The following is a 15,838-nucleotide window of genomic DNA, read 5'->3' as shown; positions in this document are numbered from 1 at the left end:
GCATACTCCTACGATAAAAATAATGCCCTAAAATATTATATTTTATGCCTTCTTAAATACTACTCATCATCATCATTTTTCAAGCTCAGTCTCTAGTTCATGCTATCTATCACTGAAGCTCAGTCCCCAGTCCAGCTGTCACCGAAGCCTAGTCCTCAGTCCACGCTACCACTGAAGTCTGGTCCCCAGTCCACGCTGTCACTGAAGTTTGCTAAGTACTTCTGGTCTCCCTTTCCTTGAACTCTTAGAAGAGACCCAGAAAACAGAATATTTTATACTTTGTGGTTAGATGCTATCGAGTTGGCTTCAACTCACAGTAGCCTTTTGTACAAGATGGAATCCTACCTAATCCTGCACTCTGATGGTATAGTGTACTATGATGGGCTGCTAGCTGAAAGGTCAGTGGTTTGAATCCACCAGGCATTCCACAGGAGGCAAGATGAACAGTCTTCTCCTGCAGAGATTTATAGCCTAGGAAGGTGAGTCGCGGGTTTCCACAAAACAAAATTGATTTGACAGCTGTGCATTTTTATTTTATACCTTAGAATACCTCAATTTTCTGCAACAAATCTAACATCTTATCTAGTTAATGGTATGGAATCCCTGGGGAGTGAAAATGGTTAATGAGTTGCTGACAGAAAGAATGGTAGTTCAAGTCCACCTGGACCTACCTCAGAAGATAAGACTATTTCCAATAAACACTATGGAGTAAACATGAGATAGAATCTAGCAAATGGCAACTGGTACTGACTGGATGTTGGCCTGATGTGGATTTTAGGCTCAAGTATCATGTGTTCCTTTGAAACCCCTGATAGCAACCAACTTGTTTATGGGAAACAAGACACATTATATGCCAAAGGCAAAACAAGTACCGTTCAGAGATTTCCAGTCTGTCTTCTTCTGGTAAGCCATGAACAATGGCAGGGACATCTATAGGAAGCATGGCTTTGTTGAAGGTATCATAACTGTGGGGGGAAAAAACCCAAAAAAACACCAGAAGTAAAAAAAATAAATCACATTGGTAGTTTTGCCTCTTTAGATTTTCTCCCCAAACATTTCTATTTTACTACCTGGTAAGGCCTCTATTTCTCTGGTTTTCATGGCTCCTGAAAAACCACTTATGCTTCCAAGAGGCAAAGGCATAGACAGGAGTGAGGTAGGCCTCAGAGAACTCAGGAAAATGTTGCCAAGTAAAATGTGCAGAGGTAAGAAACAAAGAATAAAATCAGAGGTTTTGAGTTGGTATGGTCTAAAAAATGGTATAATTTCTCTGAGGCAAGGGTAGTTAAATGACTTAAAACACTTTACTGTGATTTGAGTGGAAGTTTACAGAATGTGTTAGTTTCTTCTTTACAGTTTATGCACATTTTGTGTTGTGACACTATTTGTAACCCCCTCAGATAACCCCCTCATGTAACCCCCTCATATAACACCCTCATATAGGCTTCCCACTTTCTCCCCGGATTCACCATATCCAATTGTCCTTTTGTCTTGCCCCTTTCTCCATTCTGGCCTTTGTTTGGGGGCTAAGGCTGTCCTGTTGGTCTCACATGTGACTGTTCTGATGAGCACATTTCTCACTTCACACATCTGACTCTTGTTGACTATAAAGTCATCTCTAGGAGTGGGTAGGGCTTAGTGCCAACTTTGGCAAACATTGGAGGGCCATAGAAATAAAGGATCTACAAGTGTCAGCTAGGCTGAAAAGTCTAGTCATTTTTATGATTTTTAAGTGTGCTCTATGTATTTCTCCCACTCAATCCAGGATCTTCTGCTGTGATCCCAATTAGAGCAATTGGTAATGGTAACCAGGCACCATCTTGCTCTACTGGTCCAGGCTAGTGGTTCACTTGGTCTATAAGTCTTCTGGACAAGTTGTTTCCTTGAGTCTTTTGACTTTATTCACTCTTCCTTGCTCCAGATGGAAAGAAACCAATAGTACTATCTTTAATTGCTACTCACAAACTCTTAAAGACTCCCTTTCATCTCTTTGCTACTGTGAATAACACTTGAGTAACATGGGTATGTGTATATCTTGCCACACCTCTTATTTCTCTGTGATGAATACCTAGTAAGTTTCATAGCTTGATCACAAGTTATTTCTATATGCAATATTTTAAGCAAGTGCCGTGCAATTATTCACAGTGTTTGTATCATTTTATATTCCCACTAGCAGTGTATGAATGTTCCAACCTCACCATACTTCCACCAATATTTGTTGTTTTCTGAATTTGCTATTATTATAGGTGAGATATTTCACTGGCATCTGATTAGTATCTCTAAAAATAATGTGTGATGCATTGAGCTGCTAAGCAAAAGATGTGGTTTGAATCCACCAGCTGCTCTTAGAGACAGAAATGGGTCTTCTCCTCCTATTAAGATTTACAGACTTCGAAATTTTATAGAAAGTGGCAATGAGTTAGAACCAACTAGATGGCAGTGGAGAATGGCTAATGACCAAAGTATTTCTTCATGTGTTTGCTGGCTGCCTGTATCTTTCTTTAGTGAAATGTCTATGCTATCTGTCCATTTTTCAACTGGATTAGTTGTCTTGTTTAGGTGCTGAAGTATTTTATAATTTAAGAGATTAGTCCATTATCAGATGTGTGATTGCCAGATTTTTTCCAAGTCTATAGGCTCTTTTTATATTTTTAGAAGACTTTTGATGTGTATACCGTGAAACTCTCAATGTTTACCACACAGTCAAATGTCTAGCATTCAAAGTTTAGATGGTAGATACAGCAAAAGTTTCTCAAAGAATATAAAAACACACAGGACAGTCAACATTATGATAGATGGAGAAGAATTGAAGCTATAAACGATTTCATCTTGCTTGGATCAGTATTCTTGGTACCAGCAATTAGGAAATGAGGAGATGTATTGTACTGGGCAAGACCACTGTCAGGGACCTCTCTAAAATGCTGAAGAGCAATGATGTCAGTTCAACAACTAAGGTGTGCCTTCTCAATAATTTACTTCACATCAAAGTCATTGTTGTTAAGTGCCATCAAGTCGTAGCTGACTCATAGTGCAGAAAAGAGTGGAACACTTGTATAGCTTACATCGTTTCTCCAAGTTCCTAGAGTTTCTGCAGGTAAGATATTTCGGAAGTGGATGCCACTCCTGCTTCCAAATTTGTTTTAATTGGGGAGCTCCACCAAACACTGTCCACCATGGGTAGCCATTATCACATTTGACACATTGGTGTCAGTGTTAGCAACCACAAGTTACCTCTGTACAGCAAATGGACAGACCAGTGCTATACCACTTAGAAGAATGTTTGACCCAAACCAATAAAAACCAGGCTTGAGGTCTTGACAATTAATAAAGATGACAGAAGAAGAACTGATGTTTTTGAGTTACGTTGCTAGAGAAGGGAGCTAAATATTCCATAGACTGCTTAAAGAATAAATAAGTATGCCTTTGAAAAAAAAATGCAGCCAGAGTGCTCCTTGGAGGCAAAGATGGTGAGGCTTCACCTCTCATAAGTGAAGCTATTCCTTAGAAAGAGATAACATGCTTGGAAAGATAAAAAAATCAAGGGTTAGCAAAGGAGAGGAAGACTCCCAACAAAAGTGACTCCAGCAATGGGCTCTAGTGTGTCACAGATGATGAGGATGGCACAGAATTAGGCAGGATTCAGGTTGGCTGTTCATAGGGTCACTATTAGACAACACCTGGTCAAGTGACTGGAAAAGATCCATATTGTTCCCATTCCAAAATATGGTGAAACAACAGAGTGTGGAACAGCATATCCATAGACAACTGTCAGATGTGCAGGCTGGTTTAGAAGAGGCCGTGGCACTAGGGACATTATAGTTAATGTTAGATAGATCTTAGCTGAAAGTAGAGACTACCAGAGGAATGTCTATCAACGTATTTCATTGGCTATGCAAAGGCATTTGACTGTGTGGATCACACTTAACTGTGTCTGTGCTTACACAAAACCTATACTTAGACCAGGAGGCAGCTGTCAGTCATATCAGAGCAAGGAAACATTGCATGGTTCAAAATGAAGAAACCTGTACTCCGAGAATGCCTCCTATCTCCATATCTTTTCTTCCTCCTCACCCCTGCCCCAGGAAATCAGACAGGAGCAAACAGCATTTTTTCAAGTCCTGCTTACACAGAGATGTTAATTATGTATGTATCATGCTAGTTCCAATAATATTCCTCCAAAGGGGAGAATAGGTAAGGATTAACCTTACTGAAGATCTCCTTATCTTATCAATCTGCATGTGGAACAGATCATCCAATAATCTGGGCTCTATGAGGAAGAATGTGGCATCAAAATTGGAGGAAGACTCATCAACAACCTGCATTATGCTTGCTTGCCACAACTGAGGAGGGACTGAGACATTTATTGTAGAAGGTCATGGACTGCAGCCTTCAGTATGGATTGAAACTCAATATCAAGAAAACAATGACTCTCACCACTGAGCCAATTGGCACAATCAGGATAGATGGTGAAGAGACTGAGATTGTTAACAACTTCAGCTTGCTTAGTTCCATAATGCTTGCTTAGTTCCACAATCAACACTCTTAGTACCAGCAGTCAGGAAATAAAAAGATGAATTGCCTTGGGAAAATCTGCTGTCAGGGACCTCTCCAGAGTACTGAAGAGCCATAGTATCTGTCTGGAGACTAGGATGTGCTTGATCCAGGCCATGGTCTTTGCAATTAATTGATATCTATCAGAAAGCGGGATTATAGAAGGAGAACTGATACCTTTGAGTTGTGCTGCTGGAGAAGAGTACTGAATATATCTATCACGGACTGCTAAGGGAACAAACAGGTCTGTCCTAGAAAGGGTAAAACCAGGTTGGAGGCAAGGATTTTGAAGCTGTGTCTGACATACTTTGGACATGCTGCAAGGAGGGACTAGTCCTTGGAGACACATATTATGCTTGCAAGTGTGGAGGGACAGCGCAAGAGAGGATGACCCTGGATGAGATGAATTGACTCAGTGACTGGAGTAATGGGTATAAGTGTGTTGGAGACAATGAGATTAGCTCAGGATATTGCAAAGTTCAGAGCTGCTGCACATAGGGTCTCTATGAGCCGCAGGCAACTTGAAGGCACATAACAACCACTTTAACCTGTGGCTTTATGGACACACACTGTCTTATCTTTCTCCTGTGGAGAGAATGGTATTTTCTCCTCCCATGCAATTTAATGCCTCTGAAAACCCATTGAAGGGTCAGGTATGGGTCAATTCCAACTCAGTGGTACACAACAACAAACCTTTTGGTTAGCAGCCAAATGCTTTATTATAGATCCAGGAGTTATGAAATTACCAGGAGCTACAAAGTGTGTTTTTACCATGGAAGATGGGACATACAGGGAATGGGGGAAAAGAAAATCAAGAATCTTAAGGGGATAAAAAGGAAGTAGTGATATTGATATGAAACCCTGATTTCTCAAATACATGCATATATTTGTACGTTCAGTAAAGACTAAAATGTGCTTGATCCAGGTTATTTGCAATTGTTTCCTATACATTTGAAAGGAGGATGATGAATAAGGATGACAAATAAGAACCAGTGCCTTTGAATTGTGGTACTGGAGAGGGATAGTGGATATCCCATGGATTGCCAAAAAAACAAATAAATCTGTCTTAGAGCAAGTGTAACCACAGTGCTCCTCAGAGGCAAGGATAGTCACTCACTTTAGGCATGTTGTCGGAAAGGACCAGTCCATGATGGTAAAAAACATCATGTTGGGAAAGGCAGAGGGTCGGAAAAAGAGAAGATCCTACCAATGGGCTCAAGCAGGTCAGAGATGGTACAGGCTAGGGCAGGGTTCAGATTTGTTGTTCACAATGTTGCTTTGAGTTGTAGTGAACTGGACAACACATCATCATCATCATCAAAATAAATGTGTGTGCATTCACATATAAGCTTGTGCGTGGGCATTTTTCTTTGTATATGTAGAAACACACACATACACACATATTTCCTGATTTTGCTTAAGAGACTAAGAAACAAGACACTTCAACAACAATATGTATACTTAACAGCCAGATCTTGATCTTTCATACCAATTGACAAAGGGCCTTTTCTTTTTGAAGAAAAGGCTGATTCTAGGGATTAGATAGGAATGATAGCAGATAAATGTGAGGTATTTTGTTATGCTAGAGAGTAAAAAAGTGCTTAACAATTAAAGGGTTATATCAAATGACAAAGCTACTCTGAAGGAGAATGATTGGAGGGACACTTGTATGGAGATTAGAGACCCAACTGACCATAGTGAGAGACTTGCTATGAGTTCAAGTGTGTCCTCACAAATGAAATGTTGAAGACTTAAACCCTGTACTTGTAAATGTGACCTTATTTGAAAACTGTCTCACAGGGGGAAAATATGTGAAGGCATATCTATACATACTAAGGATTGCCTAGTAACCTCTAGGAGGCATTAACAGGTCCTTTCATGATCCCTAAGAAAGAACTAACATAGCCGATATTTTGTTTTAAATTTCTAGCCTCTAGAACTGTAAAAAAACCCAAGACCTGGGAGTAAAGCCCAAACCCATAAAGTTTATAAGAGACAAACTGGTATCAAGCTTAGAAGGTCTAGTTTGAGGTATAAAGAGACTGACAAATATAGCCAGAAATGCACAATCTGGAGAAGATAAAATTGATGAATGGGACCTTCTAAAGATTAAATCCCTGATCACATAAAAAAAATTTTCCAACATGGTGAAAAGAAAAATCTACTGACTGGGAACAAACATTTGGCAGTATCATTTGGTAATACTCTCAGATAAGAGTCTTATAACAAAAGTTTACAGAATATTTCTGAGATTATACAAGAAAAATACTGAAACCCCAATTACAAAATAGGGAAAAGACATGGGAAGAATTTTCACAGAGGAAGACATTTGAATGGTCAACAGACACATGCTCAACATCACTGACAATAAGAGATGCAAATCAAAACCACAATGAGATGTCATCTAATTCCAGTAGCAGTGACAAAGTTTTACAGTGTAGCAAGTTATAAATATTGGAGAGGTTGTGGCAGATAGGAACTCTTACATTGCTGGTGGGATTGTAAAATAGTACAATCACTCTGGAAGGCAGTTTGGTGCTCCCTCAAAAAGCTAATTATAGAAATTTCATATAACCCAGCTATTCCACTACTCCCTGAGAAAATGAGAACTGAGGCACAAATGGACACTTGTACACCAACGTTCATAGCAGCATTATTCACCATTGCAAGAATATGGAAACAGCCCAAGTGTCCATCCACAAATGAATGGATTGAGAAATTATAGTATATTCACACAATGAAATACTATGCAACATGCAGGAGCAATGATTTTGTAAACTATTACCTAACTTTGGAGGGACTGGAGAGCATTATGCTGAGTGAACCAACTCAGTCCCACAAGGACAAATATTGTGTAAAATCATTATTGTAGAATGAGTATGAGGATCCAAGGGGTGCAGGGGGAGGGTGGAAGCAGAGGGAAGAGAATGTGCGGGGGGAGGGGAATTAATCATGGAATTGTACAATTTGATGGGTGGGAGTGGGGAGGGAAATTGGAAGAATTTGTTCTCAAAAACAATGTATTAAAATTTTGTAAATAAACTACTATAAAAAAAATCCTTGCCTCCAAGGGGGCAGCCTGGTTTCACCCTCTTTAGAACAGACCTGTTTGTTCTCTTAGCAGTCCCTGGTATATTCAATACTCTTCTTCAGTACCACAACTCAAAGGCATCAATTTTTCTTTTATCATTCTTAGTCATTGTCTGGCTTTCTGACATATAGCAAATAGTTGCACAGCCTAGATCAGGCACACTTTAGTCTCTAGACAGACACCATTGCTCTTTAGGACTCTGGAGAGGTCCCTGACAACAGACTTTCCCAATGCAATTAGTCTTTTGATTTCCTGGCTGTTCATACCATGAGAGCTGATTGTGGAGTCAAGTAAACTGAAGCTATTGACAATCTCAGTCTCTTCATCATTTATCATCATGATGCCAATTGGTCCAGTGGTGAAAGTCTTTGTTTTCTTGATGTTGAGCTCCAATCCTCATTGAAGGCTGTAGTCCTTGACCTTCTGCAGCAAATGCCTCAGTCCCTCCTCAGTTTTGGCAAACAGGGTTGGGTCATCTGTATAATGCAGGTTTTTGATGAGTCTTCCTCCAATCCTGATGCACATTCCTCCTCATAGAGCTCATCCCGTCAGATGATCTGTTCCACATGCAGACTAAAAAGGTATCAAGGTATCTTATGATGCATCCCTGATGTGTACTTCCCCTGATGTTGAACCATGCAGGGTTTCCTTGCTCTGTTCTGATGACTGCTTCTGATGCAAGTATAGTTTTTACACAAGCACAAACAATTGTTCTGGGTTTCCCAGTCTTATAATCAGCCACACTTTGATGTGATCTACCCAGTTAAGTGTCTTAGCATCATCAATGATACACAGGTAGACATTCCTCTGGTACTTTGTTTTCAGCTAAAATCCATCTAACATTGGCTATAATGTCCATTTGTGCTGGTCTCTTCTAAACCCACCCTGCACATCTGGTGTTCCATGTTGATGTGCTCTTCCAGTTGTTTTTGGATCATTTTCAGCAGGATCTTGCTTACATGTGATATTAATGATATTGTTTGCCAATTTCCACATTCTGTGGGGGCATCATTTTTTTTTTTGGAAGGAGAATAAATATGGATCTCTTCCAGTCAGTTTGCTAGATGGTTGGCCTACAGATTTCTTGGCACAAAATGGTGAGCACACCCAGGACAGCATCTCTGTGTTGAAACATGTCAACTGGCATACCATCAATTCCTGGGGCATTGTTTTTGGCCAGTGCCTCCAGAGCAGCTTGAACTTCCTCCTTCCTCACCCTAGGCTCTTGATCATAGGTTGTTTAATGAAATTCTTCTGTGTCAGCCAATTCTTTCTGTATAATCGATTAGTAAATTTTAATTTATCTTTAAAATTACTGGCCCAACAGAGCACTCAGGCACAAAAGTTAAAGGTAACAGTTCATAGTTGGAGAGTTTTTCTTAATTTAAGTATTTTTTAAATTATGTTTGTTTCAAGTCCAAAGTAACCATATTCTGACTGCATGTTTGAAGAACAGTCTTGGAAGATTTTTATCCAAGGGCATTGCTTTAGGGACAAAAGAGAAAGGATGCTGTATGTAGGAGAAAATGGGACATAGAGGTACAGGACCATAAGCATCTCTCTGAAAGGGCAAGAGGAAGTAAGAATAGCACAGTCTCTCACTGCCCCAGAGTAGAAAGCAGATAAAGAGCCAACAGCCCAGCCCCTGGTGCCTGTTGTGCCACACCTGCAGAAAGAGGTTCTTTTATTCGTTGCTGACTCACAGTTATAGTACCAACTATGGTGTTTATTATTGAAGGAAGTTGGAGAGTGGGGTAAGAAAAGAATATAAAAATATCACCCAAAATAAGCCCAAGTTTTAGCCCAACAGTTCCAAGGCACAATTCCTCAGTTAGTCCAGGCTCCGGTTTCATTTATTTGCTCATCAAGCAGCTTTTTCTTTCATTATGAAAGGCAAGAATGGCAAAATTCAAATGCGGCCAGTATGAATACAGGAAGGCTCAGGTCACATCTTGCCACAACTTGTCCACAGCAATGCCACAGTCTCACTCTCATCTAGGTCTTACTGCTCAGTGTAGGAAGCACTCTTTCACTTATCCTAGTTTCACAGTTGATGAGGATTTGTAAGATCATGTGTTTGTAATTAAGGTAGCTGGAGAATAGAAGCTAAATGATTAAAAAAAGCTAACTTTTAGTTTAACACCACAGATACTTTTGCCTAATTCTTGAGGCCTTGTGCATACTGACAGTGGGTGGATAAAGGCATTGTGTACTTTTCACATTTCTCATTTATTTTATTTTATTATTTTTGTGTGAGTGTACCATCAAATCAGAGCTGACTGGTACAGGAGGAGATTGTCCCTCCTTCCCCGGCAGAGCATCTGGTGGATTTGAACCGTGCGCCTTTGGGATTGTAGTTGCAGCTCCTTGCCTAGTGGCCACCAGAGCTCCCCGACATTTTTGCTGTCAAAGGGTAGAATTTCCATAGGAAAACTGTGATATTTTTCAAAACTGTGATATTTTTAATAAACAATTTTGGTAATTTTTTTAGCATAAATACAGCAGAATAAACACCCATTCAAAAGTTTCCACATGTACTATTTAGTGACATGTACCAGTTAGTGACATCCTTTGAGTTGTGCAACAATGTTCCTTCCTTTTCTGAGTTGTGCTTCCACCATTATAAAAAATTCACTATGAAGACCCTTCCTAATAGTTTGAGTTACTGTTAGCAAGTAGATTCTATATAGACAGTTCTTGATACAAAATTCAAGGCAGATCTTGTATATTAGTTAAGCACATATTAGTGTTTCATTTTAAGAAGGCTTTTTGGGGTGGGATAGTGAAGGATTCTATAGGCAAAATCTTGAAGGATACAGGCAACATAAAAAAGAAGATGGAAGTGACACATAGTCACTGTACCAAAAAGAATTTGTTGACACTGAAACATTTCAGGAAACAGCATAAGGTTAAGAAATAAGAAGTTCAAGCTGCACTGAAGGCATTGGCAAAAGATAAGGCCTCAGGAGTTGATGAATACCAACTGCTATGTTTCAACAAACATATACAGACTACACATGCTCCCTAGTCTATGTCAAGAAATTTGTAAGACAGCTACCTGGCCAACAGTTGTTGTTGTTGTTGTTACGTGCCTTCAAGTTGTCTGTGACTCATAGTGACCCTATGTACAACAATCCCTAAACCCTGCTATATCCTGTGCCAATATCACTGTCTCTGACATACCTACCCCCATACCTCAGTCTAGCTAGAAGAAATCTATCTGTACTTGTTCCCATTCCAGAAAGAGGTGATCCAATAGAATGTGGAAATTATCATTACTCTCACATGCAAATAACATCTTGCAGAAGATTTTTTTTTAAAACAACTGGAACAGTTTATCAATAGGGAATTGCCAGATATTTAAACTGGATTCAGAAGACCCATGTAGAGGGGAGCTCTGGTGGCCTTGTGGCAAGAAGCTGTACTGCAATCCCAGAAGACCCATGTAATGATGATAGCATTGCTGATGTCAGATGAGTCTTGGCTGAGGGCAGAGAATACCAAAAGGACATTAATTTGTGTTTTACTGACTATTCAAAGGTGTTTGACAGTGTGGATGATAAAAATTATGGCTAACATTGAGAAGTATGGGAATTCCAGAACATTTAATTGTGGTCATAGGAAAGCTATATATAGAACAAGCAGCTACTGGTCAAACAGAACAAGGGAAACACTGCACGGTTTAAAAATTAGGAAAGGTGTGTATTAGGGTAATATTCTTTCTCCATACCTATTCAGTCTGTAAGTTGAGAAAATAATTTGAGAAACTAGACTATGTGAGAAAGAATGTGGCATCAGGATTACAGGAAGACTCATTGACAACTTGTATTATGCAGGTGATACAACCTTGCTTGCTAAAAGTGAGGAGAATCAGAAATGCTTGCTGCATAAAATAAAAGACTACAGCCTTCAATATGGTCTACATCTTAACATCAAGAAACAGAAAACTTTACCACTAGGCCATTAGGTAACATCATGATAGGTGGAGGAAATGCTGAAGTTGTGAAAGATTTCATTTAACTTGAATCCACAAGCAACAGGCATGGTAGCAGCAGTCTAGAAATCAGAAGAGGTATAATCTGCTATCTGCATTGGGATAATCTGCTATTGATGACCTCTTTAAAGTGCTAAAAAAAGAAACAATGTTAAAGACTGAGATATTTCTGATCTAAGCCATATTGGGTTCCTACTCGCCCCCGCCCCCCAGTTGTTTCCTATACATCTGAAAATTGGACAATGAAGAAGTATGACAGAAGAATAGATACTTTTGAAATGTAGTGTTGGAGAAAAATAATATTCCAAGGACTGCCAAAAGAATGACAAGTCCATCTGTGAGGAAGTGCAACTAGGGTGCTCCTTAGAGGTGAGGATGGTGAAACTTTGCCTCACAAACCTTGGTCAGAAGGGGCTAGTACCTGGAAAAGAACATCATCCTGGGAAAGGTTGAGGATCAGAGAAAGAGAGGAAGATCCCCAACAAGATGGATTGACTGTAACAATGGGCTTGAGCATATCAGAGATAGAGGCTACCATACAGGGCGAGGTTCAGATCTGTTGCTCAGAGAGTTGCTGTGAGTGGTAGATAGACTACATGGCACCTAACAACAACTTCTTAATTTAACTTCTTCCTCTTCATAATTTTTTTTCTTGTTTTGAAATTCGAGCAGGACAGACAGACTTAAAGTAAAATTTTGGTTCCCGTGGACTTGATTCAATTTTCCTCAACTTCAGCTTAAACTTGCATATGAGTCTGTCCCACAATCAGCACCAGGCCTGGTTTTCACTGCTCATATTGAGCTTCTCCTGTGAGTCTTTCCACAAATGTAATCGATTTGATTCTTATGCATGATTAACAAACCCCCTATCTTTTTTATTTAATTAACAATCAGTTATGGGCTGGGAGCCTCTTGTTTAAGTCAATTAGGACTGGTGGGTGGAAATCTGATTAAAAGTTGGCTAGACTCAAGTGTTTGTTACTAGAGTTACAAACGAAATTTCAGTTTCTTGTGATTTGGGAGAATACTATTCTAATTGGTACAGAACTTGTCTGAAAGTTTGTTGTAGTGAGATAATTTGTGGGTTGCTGTGATACTGAAAAGTGTGCCACTGGTGTGTCAAATACCACAAGGGTTATCCATGGTGGACAGAATTTTGTAGAGTTTCCAGGTTAAGACAGATTAGGAAGCACGACTGGCCATCCACTTCTCAAGTAACAGGCCTCTGCAAACCCTATGAACAGTAGAGAAATGCAGATATTTATAATAGCAGTGGTAGAGGTAAGATAAAAAGCGAGTAGAAATGAGGAAAAATAATGGAAATTACCATTTAATAATAGGAACATAGAATGTATATGCCTTGGAAAACTAGTTGTAAAAAAATGAAATAGAATGCATGAATACTGACATAGTAGACATTAGTAAGATGAGATGAACTAGCTCTGGGCACTTTGAATCAGGTAATCACATGATACACTGTGCAGGGAATGAAAAACAGAAGAATGGTGGTGTATTTATAGCAAAAAAGTAAATTTCTATACAAGGAAGACCTGTTAATATGACTATTGTTCAAATATATGCTCCTGCATCTAGAGCCAAAGAGGAAGAAATTGAATTTTTTTTAACCAAATTTTGCAGTCTGAAATTGACCAAACATGCAATCATGGTGCATTAATGATAACTGGTGACAGGAATTCAAAGGTTGGAAACAGTGAAGAAGGAAGAATAGCTGGGAAATATGGGCTTGGTGATAGAAATGAGGCTGGACATAGAATGACTGAATTTTGTATTTTCAATGATTTTTTTCTTTTTTATTCTTAATTTTAATAAAATGGATTTCCATTTACTCATTGTTGCAGTTTTCCCCTGCCCACCCCTCCCCCCAAGTTCACTCTTCTTTTTGAAAAATAAAATTCTTTCACTGTTATATAATCTCTGTCCCCAAGTCCACTCCACTATGCAGTCTTCATTCTGGACTCCTGTCATGACAAAAATACCTAATCATATATCACTTTTAAACAGTTTTCTCCTTCATCTGCTTCAATGCAGTATACATAATTTATCCCATCTTTCTCACTCTCCTCCCAAGCCCAATGTGAGTCCCGTTTTACAACAGTGGCACTATGCAGTATTTGTCCTTTTGTGACTAAGATATTTCACTCAGCATAATGTCCTCCAGGGTCACTCATTTGGTATAATATTTCATGAGTTCCTTGTTTTTCAAAGCAGTGTAGTATTCTCTTGTGTGAATATACCACAGCTTCTCAATCTATTTGTTTGTTGATGGGCACTTAGGTTGTTTCCAACTATTTGTTATTGTGAACAAAGCTCTGATAAAAATGGGTGTGCATATATCTGCTTGGGTGGTGGTTATGGTTTCACTGGGGTATATTTTGAGTAGTGGAGTTGCTGGGTCAAATGGTATTTCTATTTGCAACTTTTTTTCTTATCCTTTATTGTTGTTTAAAATGTACACAGCAAAATATATACCAATTCAACAGTATCTAGATTGCAACTTTTTGAGAAAGTGCCATACTGCCTTCGATAATGGCTGTGCCATTTTACACTGCCATCAATAGTGAATAAGGGTTCCGGTTTTTCCACACCTCGCCAGAATTTGATGTTTGCTGTTCTGGCAAATTCTGCTGTTCTTCCTGGGGTGAGATGATATCTCATAGTTGTTTTTATTTGCACCTCTCTTAGATCTAGAGATTTTGAGCATTCCCCCCCCCCCATGTGTTTGTGTGCCATCTGAATGTCTTCTTTGGTAAAGTGTCTGTTCCTATCCCCTGCCTATTTTTCAATTGGGTTGTTTACATTTACCTTGTGGTGCTTGAGTATTTTATAAATTCTAGATATAAGTCCCTTACCAGATATGTCATTACCAAATATTTTTCCCCCAGTCTGTGGCTTCCCTTTTTTACTCTGTTGGAGAAGTTTTTGGAAGTGCATAGAGATTTGATTCTTAGAAGGTTCCATTCATCTATTTAATCCTCTCCTTACTGTAGATTTTTCACGATGCTTGGAAGACTGTTTATGTTGTGGATTAGGACTTCTAGAGTTCTTCTAAGCTTTTCTTTAATAAAGTTTATAGTCCTTGGTTTTAGTCCTATGTCCATGATCCACGTGAGTTGGTTTTTGTGTATGGAGTGAGGTATGGATCTTGATTAAGTTTTCTGCAGATAGTTTCCCAATTTTGCCAACATCATTTGATAAAAAGTCTGTCATTTCCCCACTTAACTGATTTCATCTCCTTGTCAAAAATCAGTTGACCATAGGTAGATGGGCTGATTTCTGAATTCTCAATTCTATTACATTGATCTATGTGTCTGTCATTGTACCAGTACCACGTTGTCTTGATCACCACAGCAGTGTAGCAGAATTCGAAATCAGGGAGTGTGATGCCTCTTACCTTATTTGTCTTTTTAAGGAGTGCTTTGCTTATTCGTGGCTTCTTTCCATTCCAAATGAAATTGGAGATTGCCTTTTCCATCTCATTGAAGAATGGGATTGATATTTGTATTGGGATTGCATTGAATGTGTAAATTGCCTTTTGTAGTATTGTCATTTTCACAGTATTAAGTCTTCCTATCCAAGAGCAAGGAATATTCTTTCATTTCCCAGGTCTCTTTTTGTTTCTTGTAGTTTTTTTTTTTTTTTATTTTCTTTGAATAGATCCCTTGTGTTTCTGGTTATATTTAGTCTCAAGTATTAAATCTTGTGATTAGCTATTGTGAAGGATATTGTTTCACTTAGTTCCAGCTCTGCATTCTTTTTGTCACTGCAGAGAAAACTGAATTTTGTATGTTGATCTTATACCCTGACACTTTGCTGAGTTAGTCAACTATGTCCAGTAGTTTTCTTGTTAAATTTTTAGGTTTTTCTAAGTATACTATCATGTCATCTGCATATAGAGATAATTTTACCTCTTTTTTGCCATTTTGGATATCTCTCATTTCCTTCTCTTGACTTACTGCTATCACTAAGACTTCCAAAAACAATATTGAATAAGAGGTGTTAGTGGGCATCCTTGCTTAGTTCCTGTTCTTAAAGAGAAAGCCTTTAATCTCCATTGCGAACAATGTTGGCTCTCTGGTTTGTGCATGTACTATTTACTATGTTGAAGAAATTCCCCTGTAATGCTATTTTATTGAGTGTTTTAATCAGGAAAAGGTGTTGGATTTTGTAAAAAGCCTTTTCTG

The 15,838-nt window shown here is 38.8% G+C and overlaps 1 protein-coding gene across 1 annotated transcript in view; it reads right to left on the bottom strand.

Annotated features, from left to right (window-relative positions):
* The window catches only part of LOC102866468 (primary ciliary dyskinesia protein 1-like), a 274,244-nt gene that overhangs the window by 37,998 nt on the left and 220,408 nt on the right, over positions 1–15,838 (bottom strand). The window contains exon 21 of the mRNA XM_006902504.1: positions 873–965. Within this exon, the coding sequence (XP_006902566.1) occupies positions 873–965 (93 nt within the window). The remainder of the gene's footprint in view (positions 1–872; positions 966–15,838) is intronic.

This window comes from Elephantulus edwardii, unplaced genomic scaffold (assembly GCF_000299155.1).
Source record: "Elephantulus edwardii isolate Elephantulus edwardi_28Jun2011 unplaced genomic scaffold, EleEdw1.0 scaffold00419, whole genome shotgun sequence".
In the NCBI taxonomy this organism is placed as follows: Eukaryota; Metazoa; Chordata; class Mammalia; order Macroscelidea; family Macroscelididae; genus Elephantulus; species Elephantulus edwardii.
Note: the sequence above shows the minus strand (reverse complement) of the source record. Positions and strands in the feature narration are given on the sequence as shown.